Below are 17,582 nucleotides of genomic sequence, written 5' to 3'. Positions count from 1 at the left end.
CATTGATCGGAATGACTCACCTCATCAAAAGTTCGTATTATCATTTATTGATGAAACATTTCCAAAGCATGAATGGTGCTTCTCTTTCTTATATTTATGAGCTAATAAATGTTGATATATTTGTGAAAATTGCGTTTACCTTATGCGTAAATTTGTCAACTTTTCGAAACAATGATTTTAATTGGTTAGGATGACACTACCGAAGATTCATGTCTCACATAAGTTCTGCAAACGATATATGCAAGGAAAATGTGATTCTTACTAAAAATGACATCGCCGAAAACGATTCCGTTGTCAAAACTTTTATAAGTATGCTCAATTAAGCAACATTACCGAATTACTGTTAAGAACGTAAAATTCCCTTAGGAAATTGCCTACCTTTAGGCGTATTCCGTGGTTCGAGGTGTTTTAATTTTAAAATAGCTCAAAAAGCAAATGACTTGTAAGCGTTTGGCCTTCATATTCGGGTTCAGGGACCATGATTTAAGTAAGTAACGACCTTTTCAGTATTACCGAACGTTGTTTATATAGGTGATCAATGTTACCCCATATCAACTAAATCAAAAAATCGCCTAAACATTTTTTTTAACATGCTTAAATCTTTCAATAAACAAAATAGAGTATATAGTCTCGAGCTATGGGAGGCAGTACTTGTTTTAAAAATATAAAACCTGCAACATTTGCATTTTCAAACGAAATATTGAAGAAACATTCAGAAAAATGATTAATTTTACCCCGGATTACGGTACCTACTAATCGTTCCCGTGATGTACCTTTCAGCATTTAAAGTTTCAACAAAAGAATGGAATGGAATGTACCTAATAGCTCATAAATTTTAAGTTAAACAAAAAATAATGGGTAGGGAAATACGTTTATACCTAGTGTTAATATATAATGTGTGAATACATATGAGAATCCTGTAGAGATTTCTGATGAAAATTCTGGAACGACTCTGCTGAGCATCCTGGATGGATTCTGATGAGAATTCATCATCATGCTAAAAGGTTTCTGATAAGATCTTTGAATGGACTCTGATTTATGATTTGTAAGAGGATTCTGACAAGCATCTCGAAAGATGATCTCTAATGAGAATCCTGAGAGGATTATTAAGAAAATTCTGAAAAAAAAAACTGATGGGAATTCTGTATTTAATCTTCATGTTCAATTTTTTTAATCTTCATGCTCAAAATGACACTAATACGTCAAAAAATGCCTGAACTTTACCATTAAAAACATTTTTATTAGATGTTTCGCATAATGGCTGCTTTCTTGCGATAAAAAATGATCTTTTGGAATTGAAACGGGGTTCGAAAACTGGACATTCCAGAAGACATGGTCATGTCAAAATGACCATAAAGGCTTCCAATCGTTTGTCGAATAAATATGATTTTATTTGACACAGTATGAAAATCTACATGTGATTGGGATTGATTCTCCGAGATCGCGTATTAAGGCTTCCGGTCTCCTGTATCTGAACATGTCATGTGGCCAAGTGATTATTATGGCTTAAAAATGTTCCACATGAGCTCGCAAGACTTAATACTTGATATGTTGAAATTTGATCAAGAATCACAGGAGGTGTAGACTGCATTTCCGGCCATGTATCCGGATTAGCCACCGGTATCCAAATCATAGTTGATGCAAATAGAGCTGCCACTAAGCACCTACACTAGAATGATGCAATTTTTGAAGTTTTTGCTCCCCTATGCTTAAAATGTGTCTATTATGATGAAAATCATTCTCCCAAAATTTGAAGTAATTTGGAAGAAATTTGGTTGTGCACACGCCATTTGAAGTTTATATGGAAATTACTATGGAAAAGCCAAACCTTTTGCGTTCAGTCCTCTATCTGCTCGCCATAATAATATATGGAAAAGCACACAGATTGTTCCCATGTAAAATTTTCCCAGTTACAACTTTGCCGAAGACCACATTTTGATTGGACGTAAGGATAATTTGTTATTCTTGATTCCAAAGTCTAAACCATGTTGAGATGATCATTCAATTACTTTCAGAGCAACACTGCTTTTTTGCTGTAAAACATAGTAGCCTGGATTACTTTGATCTATTCTTCCCGCCAGGAGCACCACTGTTGCCTGCCGAATAGTTGGTGAAGCTTACTGAAGGCAAACCCACTTTATGATGATGAATAACAATTTTCCTTTACGTCCAATCAAAATGTGGTCTTCGGCAAAGTTGGAGCTGGTAAAATTTCACATGAGAAGATTGTGTTCACTTTTCCATAAAATATTATGACGAAGAGATAGAGGGCTGAACACAAAAGATTAGCGTTTTCCATAGTAATCTCCATATAAACTTCAAATGGCGTGTGCACAGTCAAATTTCTTCCAAATCATTTCAAATTTTGATAGGATGCTTTTTACCATAATTTAAATCGTTTAAGCATAGGGGAGCACAAATTTCTAAATTTGCATCACTCTAACCTACACGATATTGCTAATATTTTGAGAATCAATCAATTAAGTCAAAATATATGAGCAAAAGACTGTAAAAAGAAATCGTCAAGCCTTTTAAAGGTTAAAAATAAGTAAGTAAGTACAATCACAATTTCGTAGCTACCGCTATGCTATGAAACCCGCAGCATCTATAAACCCTATCATAACTCTATGTCAGCGCACTCTACGTGGTTGCACTCAATTTTTCACTCATTATTGCACACTGCTCAGAAAATCGCCGAGAAGTCCCATTTACATCACTTAAGATTCCAAACGAAGGGAAAAATCCCCCTTTTACTTACCGCCACCATTCTTGTAGCACAGGTACGGAAAGCGCCACACGTTGGCCAGATCCACGGCAAACCCGATGACCGAGAGCAGGAAGTCCACCTTGCCGGACCATGTTTCCCGCTGGTCGGACTCGGCCAGGTCCAAGCAGTGGCCCGGTTTCCTCGAGGCGGCCTTGATCTGACCGAGGGTGGTCATCGCCAGGGAGACTTCCTCCCCGGTGCCACCCACGCCACCGTCGACGCCGTTTTTGCAGTCGCCGTCCACCAACGGATCCTTGGCTAGTTTGCCAGTTTCGATGTTGCCTGGTGGAAAAAGTGGAAAAAATAGGGGGAAAAGTGAGAGCAATATAATCAGATTGAAGAGCGCACGAGATAAAGATGATAGAAAACGGTAAATGTCAATCAGGATAGGGGCAATTTTTCCGGAAAGGTACTTATAAAGTAATTATTGCTCAAGACGAGATTGAAAGTATGTTCTTTGCATTAGTGTTAAAGGTCACGGAGGCTTAGTTAACGATGATTTCGATAACTTCGTTTTTCGTTTCTAAAGGAATCAATCTCCGAAATCCTTAGTTCAATCAATTCGTCTATAATTTATGATAATGCCCTAAATGACATTGGTATCTAAGTGTATATGTAGCGCAATGATTCTGAAAACTTTAATGAATAAAAATCTTACCAAATTTGTCTAAAGATCGAAAGCTTGTTCTTTAGACAAAGTTTCGATTTTCTGTTCTTCTTCTTCTTCTTTCTGGCGTTACGTCCCCACTGGGACAAAGCCTGCTTCTCAGCTTAGTGTTCTTATGAGCACTTCCACAGTTATTAACTGAAAAGTTTCTTTGCCGATTGACCATTTTTGCATGCGTATATCGTGTGGCAGGTACGAAGATACTCTGTGCCCTGGGAAGTCGAGAAAATTTCCAACCCGAAAAGATCCTCGACCGGTGGGATTCGAACCCACGACCCTCAGCTTGGTCGTGCTGAATAGCTGCGCGTTTACCGCTACGGCTATCTGGGCCCCTGTTTCTGTTAATGTTTGTAATTTTTGTATATATTTGGTACATTGAAAGCATTCAATTTCAATGTGATTTTTGAAAGTTAAATTCTTATCTAGCCCTAGATACTTAACTTCATCTGACTAATTTATTGGAACCCCTCTTTCAAATAAAGAGCTTTTGGTTAATGTAGGAATATTATTAGTTGAGTTTTGGAAGCATTAGGAGAAATCTTCCATTTTTGCAGGTATGAAGAAAAAATATCCAAACTTTTTTGCAATCGACTACAGGTGACACGCAGACTTCGTCCTTTGGCGGAAAGGTAGCTCAGGTAAGTCAGATGTTAAAATATTGTATAATATTGGTCCCAAAAATGCTGCTTTGGGGAACACCAGCTCTTACAAGAAGACTTTCAGATGTTGATTTTTGATAATTAAGCTGAAGTGTACGATTTGACAGATAACTTTGAATTATTCTAACAATGTATGTTGGAAAAATAAAGTTTTTTAATTTTACGATCAAACCTTCATGCCAAACACTGTCGAATGCTTTTTCTATGTCTAGAAGAGCAAGACCAGTAGAATAGCCTTCAGATTTGCTGGAACGGATCAAATTTGTTACACGGAAAAGTTGATGAGTGGTCGAATGTCCATGGCAGAATCCGAACTGTTCATTGGCAAAAATTGAATTTTCGTTGATGTGGGCCATCATTCTGTTCAAAATTACCTTTTCAAAAAGTTTACTGATGGAGGAAAGCAAACGGATTGGACGATAGCTAGAAGCTTCTGCAGGATTTTTGTCTGGTTTTAAAATTGGAACAACCTTAGCCTTTTTCCATTTGTCAGGAAAATGTGCTATTTGAAAACATTTGTTAAATATATCAAATGAAAATGATAAGCTACTTTCTGGAAGTTTCTTGATGAGGATGTAGAAAATTCCATCACCGCCAGGAGCTTTCATATTTTTTAATTTTTCAATAATAGTTCTCACTTCTTCCAAATCAGTCTCCCAGGCATTTTCGAAAACGTTCTCTTGATTGAGAATATTTCGAAGTCCGGAGTAACTTGATTTTCAATTGGACTAGTAAGTCCTAAATTCAAATGGTGCGCGCTTTCAAACTGCATAGCAAGTTATTGAGCTTTTTCACAATCAATGAGTAATAATTTGTTTTCCTCTTTCAATGCCGGTATTGGCTTCTGAGGTTTTTTTTCAAAATTTTAGATAATTTCCAAAAGGGCTTAGAGCCAGGGTCAAATTCAGAAATCTTATTTTCAATTTTTTTGTTTTTAATTGCGCAAAACGTTTCTTGATTTCTTTTTGCAAATCCTGCCATATAATTTTCATAGCATGATCGCGAGTGCGATGAAATTGCCTTCTCCTAGCGTTTTAAAGGTGGATCAAGAGTTTAATATCATCATCTATAATCACGGATTCAAATTTTGGAATTGCAATACTCCTGGCTTCAACAATGGAATTTGTTAAAGTTTCAAGAGCATTGTCAATATCAAGTTTAGTTTGTAAAGAAATGTTAACATCAAGATTAGAGTCAATATGTGTTTCATATATATTCCAGTCGGCTCAAAAATAATTGAAAGTGGAGCTGATAGGATTGAGAATCGCTTCATGGGATATTTGAAACGTAACAGGGACATGATCAGAATCAAAATCAGCATGAATAACTAACTGGCTACAAAGATGACAAGAATCGATTAAGACCAAATCAATCGTAGATGGATTTCTAGAAGAGGAAAAACATGTAGGGCTATCAGGGTATTGAATTGAGAAATATTCTGAAGAGCACTCATCAAATAAAATTTTGCCTTTGGAATTACTTTGAAAATTATTCCATGTTCCGATGTTCGGCATTTAAGTCACCAATGACAAAATTTTTTGACTTTATTGCGGGTTAAAAAAAAAAAGTTTAAGATCGGCATTTTAGGCCACTTTACTCTCCTCGGCATAAAACTCCATTTAAATGAAACTAGAGCAAATTTGGAAATACCTTATTGACATCTGAACATACGATCAATAAAGTTCAATCTCATCTTTGTATTGGATCGAAAATTCAATTTTTCAATTAAATGATTTTCGTAGACAAGGCTCTTTACGTCCACGCAAAATTTCAATTGCAACCAATCATTGCTATACTCTAATCCGCTTGAACCCATTCCCCGGGGGAACCCCAATCGAAAGAAATTCTGTTGCACTTTATGTCGTAAGCTCTCTTCCTACGTATAGTAAATCTGCGGTTCCCCGCTTCCATTTCATCCAACTTTTTTTTTCGCCCTTCTAACCTTGTACACCACATTCACAATACGAAGAACATCACTTTGAATGGTATTGGTTGGTATCACTGTTATCGACAAGCTGCTCCTTCTCATCCCTATTGCGAAAATTGTGGGCTGGGGAGGTAAAATATTCTGCATCATAAATACCCTCCCCCATTCATTCACCGAAAGTCAAAGAATCAAAGAGCGTAAAGTGGCTCTGATTACGTCACCGAAAATCCCATTTAGAATATCGATGCCGAACCGGAATGTAAAATATGGTCGCTTGACTGTGTGTTCAGGTTCCTTTTTGTTGCTGGAGGAAGACGACGGTTTCGAGGTTTGAAGGTGGGGGTGGGCAGGATCCATAAATACTAAATCAAATTATTGGGACGAATTTTGAAACGATTGTCGTCATCGTCATCGAGAGGCACTGGTTTTGAACCACTTGTCTCGCACAATGGGACCTTGGAAGAGTATTTTCTTTTGTTCTTTGGGTGAAGTGAAGGAGGGTGAATAGCAATGGTCGAATGGAAATTCATGTTTCTATTTCTGGGGAAGCGTTAATTCCGAGAGTGACCATTGACGTCACTGATTTGAGCTTTTAATCAAGGATCATACTAATAGAATCAATGTGTCCAGCCATTCAGGAAATGGACTTGTTCTTTCATTTTAGACAAGTGAAAAAATCCTTGTAAGTTGGGTATTTTTTTATCAACCGGCACAGTAAATAATCAATAAATTTGTAAAGGAAATCTGAAAATCTGAAATAGTAATCTGAAATTTACTGACTTTCCCTATCTTTTGGAAACGAACATATTTGTGTTAAAAGAAACTTTCAGCGACCTCTAGGGACGGCACTACACATTTAGGTTAAAAAATAGTCACTTTTATGCTTTGAGGCTCAAGAATCCATCATTCAATCATGAGCAATCCAAAAATGAAAAACCAATTTTTTCGTTCAAATTTAAGGAAATCCTTATAAAAAACTATCATCGCAATCCAGATAGCAAGTGTTTGAACATTGCTTAAATTTTAAGCAAAAAGGTTTTGAAAATTTGCATGATGGTTATTTTCCTCTTGAACCAGGCATACTTAACCTGTTAATGGCTAAGTAGCCCGTCATTCGTTTTGACAGCCATGTTGATTTTGCAGCTTGCTATTTCTAACTGATAAAACTCAGTCATCATAAGTAATGTTGATTCAGATAAGTATCACTACTTGCGCTTACATTCAGAAAGTATGCAGATACTTTTACAGCTATATCAGTGCAAAACCAAGTGATTTTCTTTAATTCGCAATCGTTAGACAAATTAGCCACAATCATCGATGCCCAGTACAAATTTCAATGACAGCCTACTTCGCCTTAAGGTGAAGATAAATCGAAGCCAAAGTTCAAAATTTCAAGAGCACGGATCTGGAGAACCAAACATCCGTTTGAGCTGAAAACCTAATCGATTGGTCACCACCAACTAGTGACCAATCGATAAAGTTTTCAGCTTTAACGGATGTTTGGTTCTCCAGATCCATGCTCTTGAAAATTTTTAGTTTGGCTTCGATTTATCTTCACCTTAAATCTCCAGAGTTGCAAAAGGGCCAGATATGAGAAGAACCTCCAAGCTCTTCGCAGGCCTAGCACAATAAAACTACGAGATAAAATACAATCGATCTGAATACAATCGTGTGATATTAGGTTTCATGTGCCCAAACCTAATAATGGGTGTACGGAATAAAATTGCACAACTTGTAAATGGCTGTAACTTTTTACCTATTAGGTATTTTGTATTGAAATTTTGGTTGTAATTTGTTCAATACAATATATTGTATTGTATTTTCAAAATTTATGCATGAGAAAATATCTATATTTGTGTTGTTACGATACTTAACAACCCATACATATTATATTGCAAAAATCTCATTTACCATACAGTGAACTGTTCAAAACAATATATTGAACTGTAATTGTATTATCATTTTACAATATAATGTATTGTATTTCTAATATATTGAATGGTTCTATTACAATACGTTACGTTATGTTATGTATTTGTTAGAATTCGATGGAACAAATAATGAAGAGTACTCTTTAACTCTTAGCCTAAGATTTTTGTATGTAGTTGACAGAAATTCAATATAATAATATGAATGATAGACCAGCGTATTTGATTGACTGGAATTCGTTTTTCTTCGGGTCTACAAGAATTTCTGAAGGAATCTTTGGAGGAACTTTTGGAGAAATCCCTGGGGACATCAATGGAAGAATCCATAAAAGCGAACCAGTACTCCCTGGATGGATATCTAAAAGAGTAATTGCTGTAGAAAGCTTTTGAGAATTCTAGGAAAAAAATGCTAAAGCAAATTATGGAATTAGGAAAAATATGCCTAATGTCTGGAAAAACTCTGTAAGAGTTTCTGAAAAGGAGGATCTTTTAGAGAAACCCTAGAGACATTCATTGAAGAATTCCTAAAAGTGCAACAGGATCTCTCCCTGGATGAGATTTTGGAGAAATCCTTGATGGTAGTCCTGGAGAAATCCGTAATGGAATTCCTGCAAAAATCCATGTTGACATCTCTGTGGAAAAATTACTGAAAGTGCATGTCCCTGACAAGATTGTTGGAGGAATCCCTGGTAGAATTCTTGCAGGAATGTTTGATAAAATTCTTGGAATAATCTCAGGTGCAATTTCTGAAGAATTCCTGGTGGAATTCCTGAAGGAATCCATGGCGGAATGTTTATGGCAATCGCTGATATAATTTCTGATGGAATCCATGGTTGGATTTCTGGATGAACATCTGATCAAATTCTTGGGTGCAATTGCTGAGTAAATCCCTGTTGAAATTCTTGGTAAAAGTCCCTTGTAATATACATGAAGAAGTTTCTAGGAGGAATGCCTGTAGAAATTCCTTGTGCAAATGCTGTGGAAATTACTGGAGGATTTTTTTATTTTTTCTTTAAATTATGATTCCTGGAGCACTATCGAAATCAGATCCAAGAATCCAGTAGCAGTCCCGCAATGCCTTTTCGAAACCGCCTCCGACATATTCCGGAATAACTAAATCTCATCGTCCACGGTTTAATGTTCTTATAAAAAGGAATGAAATACCATGAAGTTTTAACCGTTTTATGGATTAAATTTTATGGATGTCAAATGCTATTCAAGTGAAAGACTTTCACTTCAAACATTTTTATAAGTTGATTAAGATTTAGAAAATTTATGCTGAGTTGTTATTCTTTGATTTGAAAAATATAATTATCATGATAAATACTTATAACTAATAAGCTTTCATTGCACCTCCCTTAAGGATGTTTTGAGGTGTATTAGTTTTTGCATGAATGTTGGAATCTTTTTTGGCCCACATTGGGGCAAAAGTTCAAGCCAATTATCATACCACAGAATAATTAGAAATTAGCCTATAATCTACATAAAACATTTAAATTCAGCTAAATATGCATTATCGCGCAGATATATCACCAAAATTTCCTATTTTTGCAATTAATTTTGCAAACTCTATTTTAACTAAATTTCTCACCAAAATTAATTCAGTATTTTTATGTGAACATCACTTTATGGTTAGTAAAAGGATTTCCTATCACAAAAGTAGTGATGTTTTTTAATTCAGTTAGCGGAATTTTCGCCCCTGTACTAGTTTCCTACTCTTGCCCCCGGAGGGGCAAGAGTTCGTTCAAGACAATCGATTTTGATGCTGTTATCTACTCTTGGGGACATATTTTGACACAAGTTTTTTGATTTTTTTGTAGCTAATATGTTAAATATCTATTGTTTTGCATTTCTTTCTATGCAAATTATAGTTTTTGTAGAAATTATGATTATTCCACTACGGTCGAACTTTGTCTAAAGTATTACTTTTACTTAATGCATTGGGAAAGTTAACTAAAAGATCCACAACTGCAAGGAATGGACCTCTGTCATAATTATCAACCGACACGACAATGCCGATTAATTATTAGACACGTTTTGCATAAAGTTACGGCGAGCAGCTTGCAAAGTTGCTCCACCACGCCCGTCTCTCAACCAACTCATCAATATTTCCCAAAGTCAACCAACAAATGATGCCACCATCATAGCTCGCTACAATAACGGAGCAATAATAATCGAATTTCCGCTCAAAATCAATTTTCCTCGCAATTTGCTCTGTTAAGGGTATCGCTGACAAGAGGACACAGCCTCATCATCAGTATAACTTTTTTTCGTCTCGTCCCATCCCAAAGGGGAAGGGGGGAGGAACTCGCCGCCGTTGGTCGTCATTTGCGTATCTGATGGCCAACCTCGGAGAGAGGTGAAAAGTGTCGATCAGTCCGCACCCAGAGTGACTCTTGGCATGCCATCATCCTTTCCACGCCATTCAATCTCCCCTCCGTTAACACTTCCACACCACTTCCGGTGATACACACATAGCTAGACCATAATTTCTGCATTGCCGGCAGTCAGTCGATATCGGCTCGACATGATGTGCCTCTAAAGTAGGATAAAACATCAAAAACATTACCAAACACTTTATCAATTTGAGGATGCCGATATGCTCTTCGACGTGATGGGGTGAAGCACACTGGCATACGCTCTCGACCTTTTGCAGTGGCACACGCCACAGTGGTTCGATCTAGAAGAAACGGCGGCCAAAATCTCAAAGTCTCATTTAAATGGTAAATAATGCTGTCGTGTTGCTTTAATTACGCATTGAACATATTTTTTGCTATATTCAATCATTATGGATTTTTAGAGTTCTGTTTGATCTTTCGACCTTGACACTTGCTTTTCCCGGGGCGAGCGACGAGGGCAGGATCAAACATGTCGCGCGTCGGTCTCGTAAGTGAAAAAGTGGCGTGATCGGTGAGTTCGGTTGAAGAAAGTGAAAAAGTGCCGCGATCGGTTAGTTCTGTTTGATCTTTCGGCCTTGACACTTGCTTTTGCCGGGGCGAGCGACGAGGGCAGGATCAAACATGTCGCGCGTCGGTCTCGTAAGTGAAAAAGTGGCGTGATCGGTGAGTTCGGTTGAAGAAAGTGAAAAAGTGCCGCGATCGGTTAGTTCTGTTTGATCTTTCGACCTTGACACTTGCTTTTGCCGGGGCGAACGACGAGGGCAGGATCAAACATGTCGCGCGTTGGTCTAGTAAGTGAAAAAGTGGCGTGATCGGTGAGTTCGGTTGGAGTAACTGAAAAAGTGCCGCGATCGATTAGTTCTGTTTGATCTTTCGACCTTGACACTTGCTTTTCCCGGGGCAAGCGACGAGGGCAGGATCAAACATGTCGCGCGTCGGTCTCGTAAGTGAAAAAGTGGCGTGATCGGTGAGTTCGGTTGGAGTAACTGAAAAAGTGCCGCGATCGGTTAGTTCTGTTTGATCCTTCGACGTTGACGCTTGCTCCTGGGCAGTGCGTCAAGAAAGCCCGAACAGTTTTTTTTTTTTTTTTTTTTATTATTCTTTTTGGGTCGCGCGCTTATTTTTTTTTTTTTCCTGAGTGCTTTTTTATAGCCGAGCAAACGAGTGAAGCCGAAAGTGGATTGTGGCTGCTCAGTCAAGGATAACGGATCAATTGGTGAGCTCGTTTCATGCTACTATTTCTAATCTATAAAATATGTATGACTGCACATTCAATCGTTACAATGGTGGGATGCAAATATGATTTTTCAACAAACTATGGATGGTTCGTCACTGTGAGTGTCGACACAAACTCTGATTCATGATTTATTTATGTTTAACATTTTTTTTTCAGAACACCTCTTATATACCTTTATTTTTGTAATTAAAAAAACTTTGAATGGTTCAACACTACAAGTGTAGACTTGCGAAAGGTTCACTTTATTCAACAAACTTTGGATGGTTCGCCACTGTAAGTGTCGGCATAAGAATAAGAGTGTTCTATGATGTCCCAACCAATCGAGTTTTTTGTTTCTTTTCAAATGAGTAAAATATAATAACACATGCTTTCGTCCTGACAGCTGTAGGAATGTTACATTTAGGTATTTGTTCAACAAACTTTGAATGGTTCGTCACCTCAAGTGTCGGCATAATTTTCCTCTACATAGAAATTGTTCATATCAAATGAAAATATTATATTTACGTATAAGCATGTATATATCTCACAAATCATTGTTTATCATGGTCTAATCGCTTATCAAAGTGAATCCTATGACCCAACGATCCTCCCCATTAACAAACATCCCTCCCAGTAACCTTTGTGGAGATGCAGAGGCAAACACGGTCTCCAAAAAGCAAAGGTTACACACTAACATTCCTTCCCCCAATCCCACCTGACTGCAAGGACGTGGCCGGCGCCGTTATTGACCCTGTATAAATAGAGGCACTGAATTATGCACACTGAAGAAGATTATGGCCAATCCCAGCCGAACTTCTAGTTGATTCTTTGTGCATTTTCACTGACTTCGGTCAATCACGGAATAGCAACCATTGATATGTGTAGTCAGTCTAAGCTAAGCTAAGCTAAGCTAAGCTATTCAATCATTATGGATTTTTATTTTCCAATATTTTTCTGTTTCGACTTAATGATTAAGACATACATAGTTAATATGATGAAGAATTATTCTAAAATTTTGTTAATTGAAATAAAAATCCTCAATCACAAAAATTGTCACAAATCTATGATAGAAATGAGTGTCACGTCATTAGGCCGATGGGTCGTTAGGCCGAAACTATCAAAACTTAACACAAACCAGAAATTTCTCCATCTTTTATTATAGGTACATCCTTTTTCGTTTTTATCTCATTGGGCTTAATAGCACGTTCGGCCTAATGACACGTTCGGTCTAATGGACCCATTCGACCAATCGTGCTTCGGCCACTATAGCACTATAATATTGACCATTTTAATCCTCAACTCAAAGCCAAAAACTACATACTACTTTTGATTTTATATTGATTATAATTTGCTTCAATCCATGTACACACACTTAGGAAAAAATCATTGAAATTTACGTCATATGTGCCCGACAGGTTGAGGCAAATAAAATGACGTAATTAAAATTACAAATTAAAGTTACAAATGACGTAATTTTTTGTCACATTGAACTGATATTGTTCGGATTACAAAAAATTTCAGATACATTGGACGTAATTTTACAAGAAATGTTCAAATTCTATCAAATTTACGCCATTTCATTTTTAACATAGAGTATTTTAATTACCATTAAATTAACGTCACATGGAATATTTTTTTTTCTTGCACACTAAGTACTGGTAAGCCAAAAAGTGCTAAACTTAAAAATATTCGATGTCTTGTAACCCAAGCTTCAATGATTAGATAGAAAAAAGTTTGTTCGGAGGAAATTAGGACCTATGCATACTTTGTTTTATGAATAATTAAATTAAATTAGTAGACTTAAATGGGGCAAAAATATTTCAGGATCTCTGTTTTCTGTTTTTTTTTTCGATTTATGGCCATCTGTTAAATTTAGACGTGAAAATTGTAATTATCGGTCGAACTTTCATTGTATGGAACAAAATAAAAATGAAAGCCTATTAATTTTTTTTATGGCAGGGGATATCCTCCAGTACCGAACAGCACCCAATACCGGACATAAAAAAACGAGAGAAATTATAACCGAATCATGATAGTGTGTGTAAAAAGGAAGCTATTTAAAGAACTTTTTTTTTCGTAGAATATCACATCTTTGAAAAATGCATGTATGACCGCTAATTTTTGAAAATCGATTAAAAAGAGGCGTATTTTTATATTTGAAATTATACATTAAATTTGTGTTAGGATCACACAAGCATGACAAAAAAAATAATTCGAAAGTATTATGTATTTTGTACTTTTAAACTTACTGTCGACAAACTATGATTTTGGCGTGCATCTCCTTTCTCCAGTCATAGATCATTTTGCAATATGTCGTTTTTCATAAAGCCGTTTGGCATTATCGAAATTTGAAACAATGGTCTTTTGATATAATGACCGTTTGACAGAATAGTCATTTAGCATAATGAATCTTAATCCAAGGATTTCTTAGGGTATCATTCGTTTTTACGTTCCTATTGAATCCCACTGACGACGCTTATTTTGGAATCATTTGACACAAAACATGACACTTTATTCAACAACCATGCTGCTGATTAAACTAAGGCATATTACGAAAATTATTATCCTTGCTTCAAATATTAGTTATTCTTTTGAGTTGCGCTATCGGAATAAATTTGACGTTGAAGTTTTTGATAGACAATTTATTTCCCGGTATATCGGTCTATTTTGCTCGGAGTTAGAGAGAGAAGAAAGAAATTAATACTAGATGGATAGGTACCGTAAGGAAACGGCGCAATAAAGTGGATTAGATGTTGAAAAGTACATACCATATGGAACAGTATTACTTGAAACGTCATTCTTTCTGGCTAACGTCTCCTATGGAAACGGCTTAGTGTGTTGTTGGAATAACACTACCGAATGAAATATAATTATCACAGCCGATACCTTTGCATGTAGCTTTTGATATATTTAGCACAAAATCATCATTCTTTTAAACATTGGATGTAGGGGGATTTGGGGCATAATGAACACCTTAAGCAAACACCTCTAGAAGGCCCATAATTCAACAAAAAATAAGAGAAATCAATGTCAGTCCACAACTATAACTTATATACTTCACATTCCATTGATTTGTAGTGATAAAAATAATGTTTAAAAACAAAAACAAATGAACTAAAAAATATGTATCTAAATAAGTTGCTAGACTAGGTACGGGGCAAAATGGACACCCTTAGGGGCAAAATGAACACCTATAGGGGTAAAATGAACACTATAGTTGAGGCTCGATTAAAACCAATAAAAATGTGCATAGTTTAGTAAACCTTACCGTCTATAACTCATCACATACACATTACACTTATATGAAACCGACCCCTTAGGCTTCCATAAATTACGACACGTTTTCAATGAGGGTTTAAGAAGCGAAACAGATGATCCAATCAAAAAAAATTGAAGATCTCACACAAAAAGAAGAGGGTTCGAAACATCAATTTTTAGGCTATGAAATTAATGAATGTTCCCTTAGGGATGGTACACAAATTATGTTACGCTAAATTTAGGCTTTATTAACCCTCTCCCCCTCCCCTTTTGTTGCATTTTTGTATGCGAGCATCAAAAAATGTATTAGGCTTGTCATGCTGAGCCTGACCCCCCTCCTCCCTTTTTGGAGCGTGGTAATTTGTGCATGACCCCTTACCACCACTACAGCTTCACACATGAAGGATATTAAGCCTGCCTACTATACGTTGCCCTCGAGTTAAAATACTCATACAACATTGAGAAACAAGCTGAGCCCCATTTGAGATGTAATACCAGGAAGAAGAAAACTAAAGGTTTACAACAAAACGAAAACGATTTTTATTGAATTCATTTCAACTGTGTTATTTCATTCAATTTCAAATTTGCCGTAAGGCGAGTTAATATCAAACTGATGCTTACAATCAAGCACACAGAGGGCATTGAGAACCATTGCACTCATGGAACCACAAAAGGCACTTGGAACATTTTGCCCAATCTTGTCCTTCGTTAGAAGCGCTGAAACAATTTCCACAAAACTCACAGAGCGAATCTTGAGGCGCCATGATTGTTGCTGTAGTTTTAGTTCCTTTAGGTCGTCCACGTTTGGGTCTAGGAGTTTCGGCAGTCTTGTTGGAAATAAGTCTTTGCTCAATCTTGCTAGCCTTCTTCAACTGGTCAATATCCTTCAAAGCCTGCGCTGTCTTCAACTCATCTCGGGAAGGGCTAGATGTTATGTTGCGAGCTTTCTCTCTCTTTCGTCCCCGAACAATTTTCCTGACAGTTGTTTTGGGGAGAGGCATAATGTCCGATGGAGACACTTTGAAGACGCTTCGAGATATACCAGTCGGAGTATTCGAAGTACTTGGCCCCAGAACCGATTTTGGAGTCAGCATATTGTTATGTTGATTCTCACCTCCTTGAACATTATTCTCTTTGTTTGCTTCATTCGATAGTGTATCTTCATAGATCAGTGAAGGCCCTTCATCGTCATTTTCCTCATCTGGATCAGTGCATGTGGGATCATTATCTTCCCTGGGGTCAGTGCCAGGTAGGACATCTGTCACATCAGCTGGTGCAAAATCGCTGTCATTGAAAATATACCTGTTCAATGGAACGATGCCTGCCTTACGGAATCCATTGATGGCGACATTTGCATTGGAAGTCTTCATAAATGCCGATCCAAAAAGTTGGCTGACTTCGTTGAGTGTCACAACTCTACCAGGATGGGATTTAAGGTAATCCTCAACCGCCTGTGAGAAAGAGGTCTTAAGCGGCCCCATGAAACTGATATCCAGAGGTTGCAATTTGTGACTGCAATGGGGAGGCAAGCACACAACTGTGACGAACGATTCTCGGGCTCTTTCGACGAACGTAAGATTCTTGGTGTGTGAGCTGTGTCCGTCCAGAATCAATAGGACCGGATTATTGATCGTTGGACGAGTGTGCTGTAGAAAATGCTCGAACCAGGTGTTGAACTCCTTAATCGTCATCCAACCGGACGAGTTGCAGACAAATTTCGTGTCTGGTGGAGCACCTTTCTTCAAGTTGTCGGTCAATCGAGCCCTGGGAAATATCATCATTGGTGGAAGTATCTGTCCTGATGCTGAAATACAGATGGATGCAGTGGACATCAGACCTCTTTCTGCTGATGTTACAGATCCCACCAGACGTCGACCCTTTAAAGCAAACACTTTCGAGTGTTTTGTTTGAACCTGAAACATTTTCATGTATTAAATTAACGGTTTTAGAGAAAAATGTTCAACTTACAGTGAGCACAGAGGTTTCGTCGACGTTGAAAATCCTGCTAGCAGCAAATTTTCCTCCTTCCATTACGGGTGCCAAAACATCGAAAAAGTTGTTAACCGCTACCTTATTAAACCCTTGCAACCGCGCAGCAGAAGTTGCCTCTGGAGTACGAAGTGAGAGCTGGGGATGACGCTTACGAAAGCCATGGAGCCAATCCCAACCAGCCAGCTGCGTTTTGGAACTGAAATTATGAGCTTTCCCGTTGCGTTCCGCCAATTGATATGCAAGGCTCCGGATCTCACGTGTAGTGATACCGTAGCATCGAACTTCGAAGTTCAAGATATGGGACATCAATTCAGATTCTTCCGCGATTGAAAACACTGTTTTGTGCGAGCCAATTTGTTTCACATCAGATTCCAACACTACTCCTGCATCGCGAGTTTTCAGATAGCGAATCAGTGTTGGTCTAGGTATTCCATGATTTCTGGCGGCTCGCCTGATGGATGTTCCGTTCCGTTGGACATCATTTATGGCCGCTTCCAGGGCCGTTTTTGACCACTTCTGCCGTTCCGACGTTCTTTTGTAAGTCCGCACCATAACTCTCAATAACAAACACTGCACGCGTGATAAACAAAGTGAATGACAACCGAAGAAAATAATTGAGGTTATATAATGCGTATGGTGTTCATTTCACCCCTATTGATGGTGTTCAATTCGCCCCCCCAGCAATCTAAATAATAAAAACGCCGTTCATTATGTTATAATTACGCTCAATCAATATTTTAGTTTGTGTCAACATTGAAAAAAAGTATGA

General features: G+C 37.5%; 1 protein-coding gene across 9 annotated transcripts in view; it reads right to left on the bottom strand.

Moving 5' to 3' along the window:
- Window positions 1-17,582, bottom strand: part of LOC5572892 (sodium-dependent dopamine transporter) — a 116,246-nt gene that overhangs the window by 49,999 nt on the left and 48,665 nt on the right. For 8 of the 9 annotated variants that reach the window (XM_021840515.1, XM_021840520.1, XM_021840517.1 and 5 more), the window contains one exon: window positions 2,759-3,049. In XM_021840515.1, the coding sequence (XP_021696207.1) occupies window positions 2,759-3,049 (291 nt within the window). Of the gene's footprint in view, window positions 1-2,758; window positions 3,050-3,425; window positions 3,444-17,582 lie in introns of those variants that run through there. The other variant, XM_021840523.1, reaches the window with a different exon arrangement.

This window comes from Aedes aegypti, chromosome 2 (assembly GCF_002204515.2).
Source record: "Aedes aegypti strain LVP_AGWG chromosome 2, AaegL5.0 Primary Assembly, whole genome shotgun sequence".
In the NCBI taxonomy this organism is placed as follows: Eukaryota; Metazoa; Arthropoda; class Insecta; order Diptera; family Culicidae; genus Aedes; species Aedes aegypti.
The sequence above is the reverse complement of the archived record's forward strand: the minus strand, read 5'-3'. Positions and strand labels throughout refer to the sequence as shown.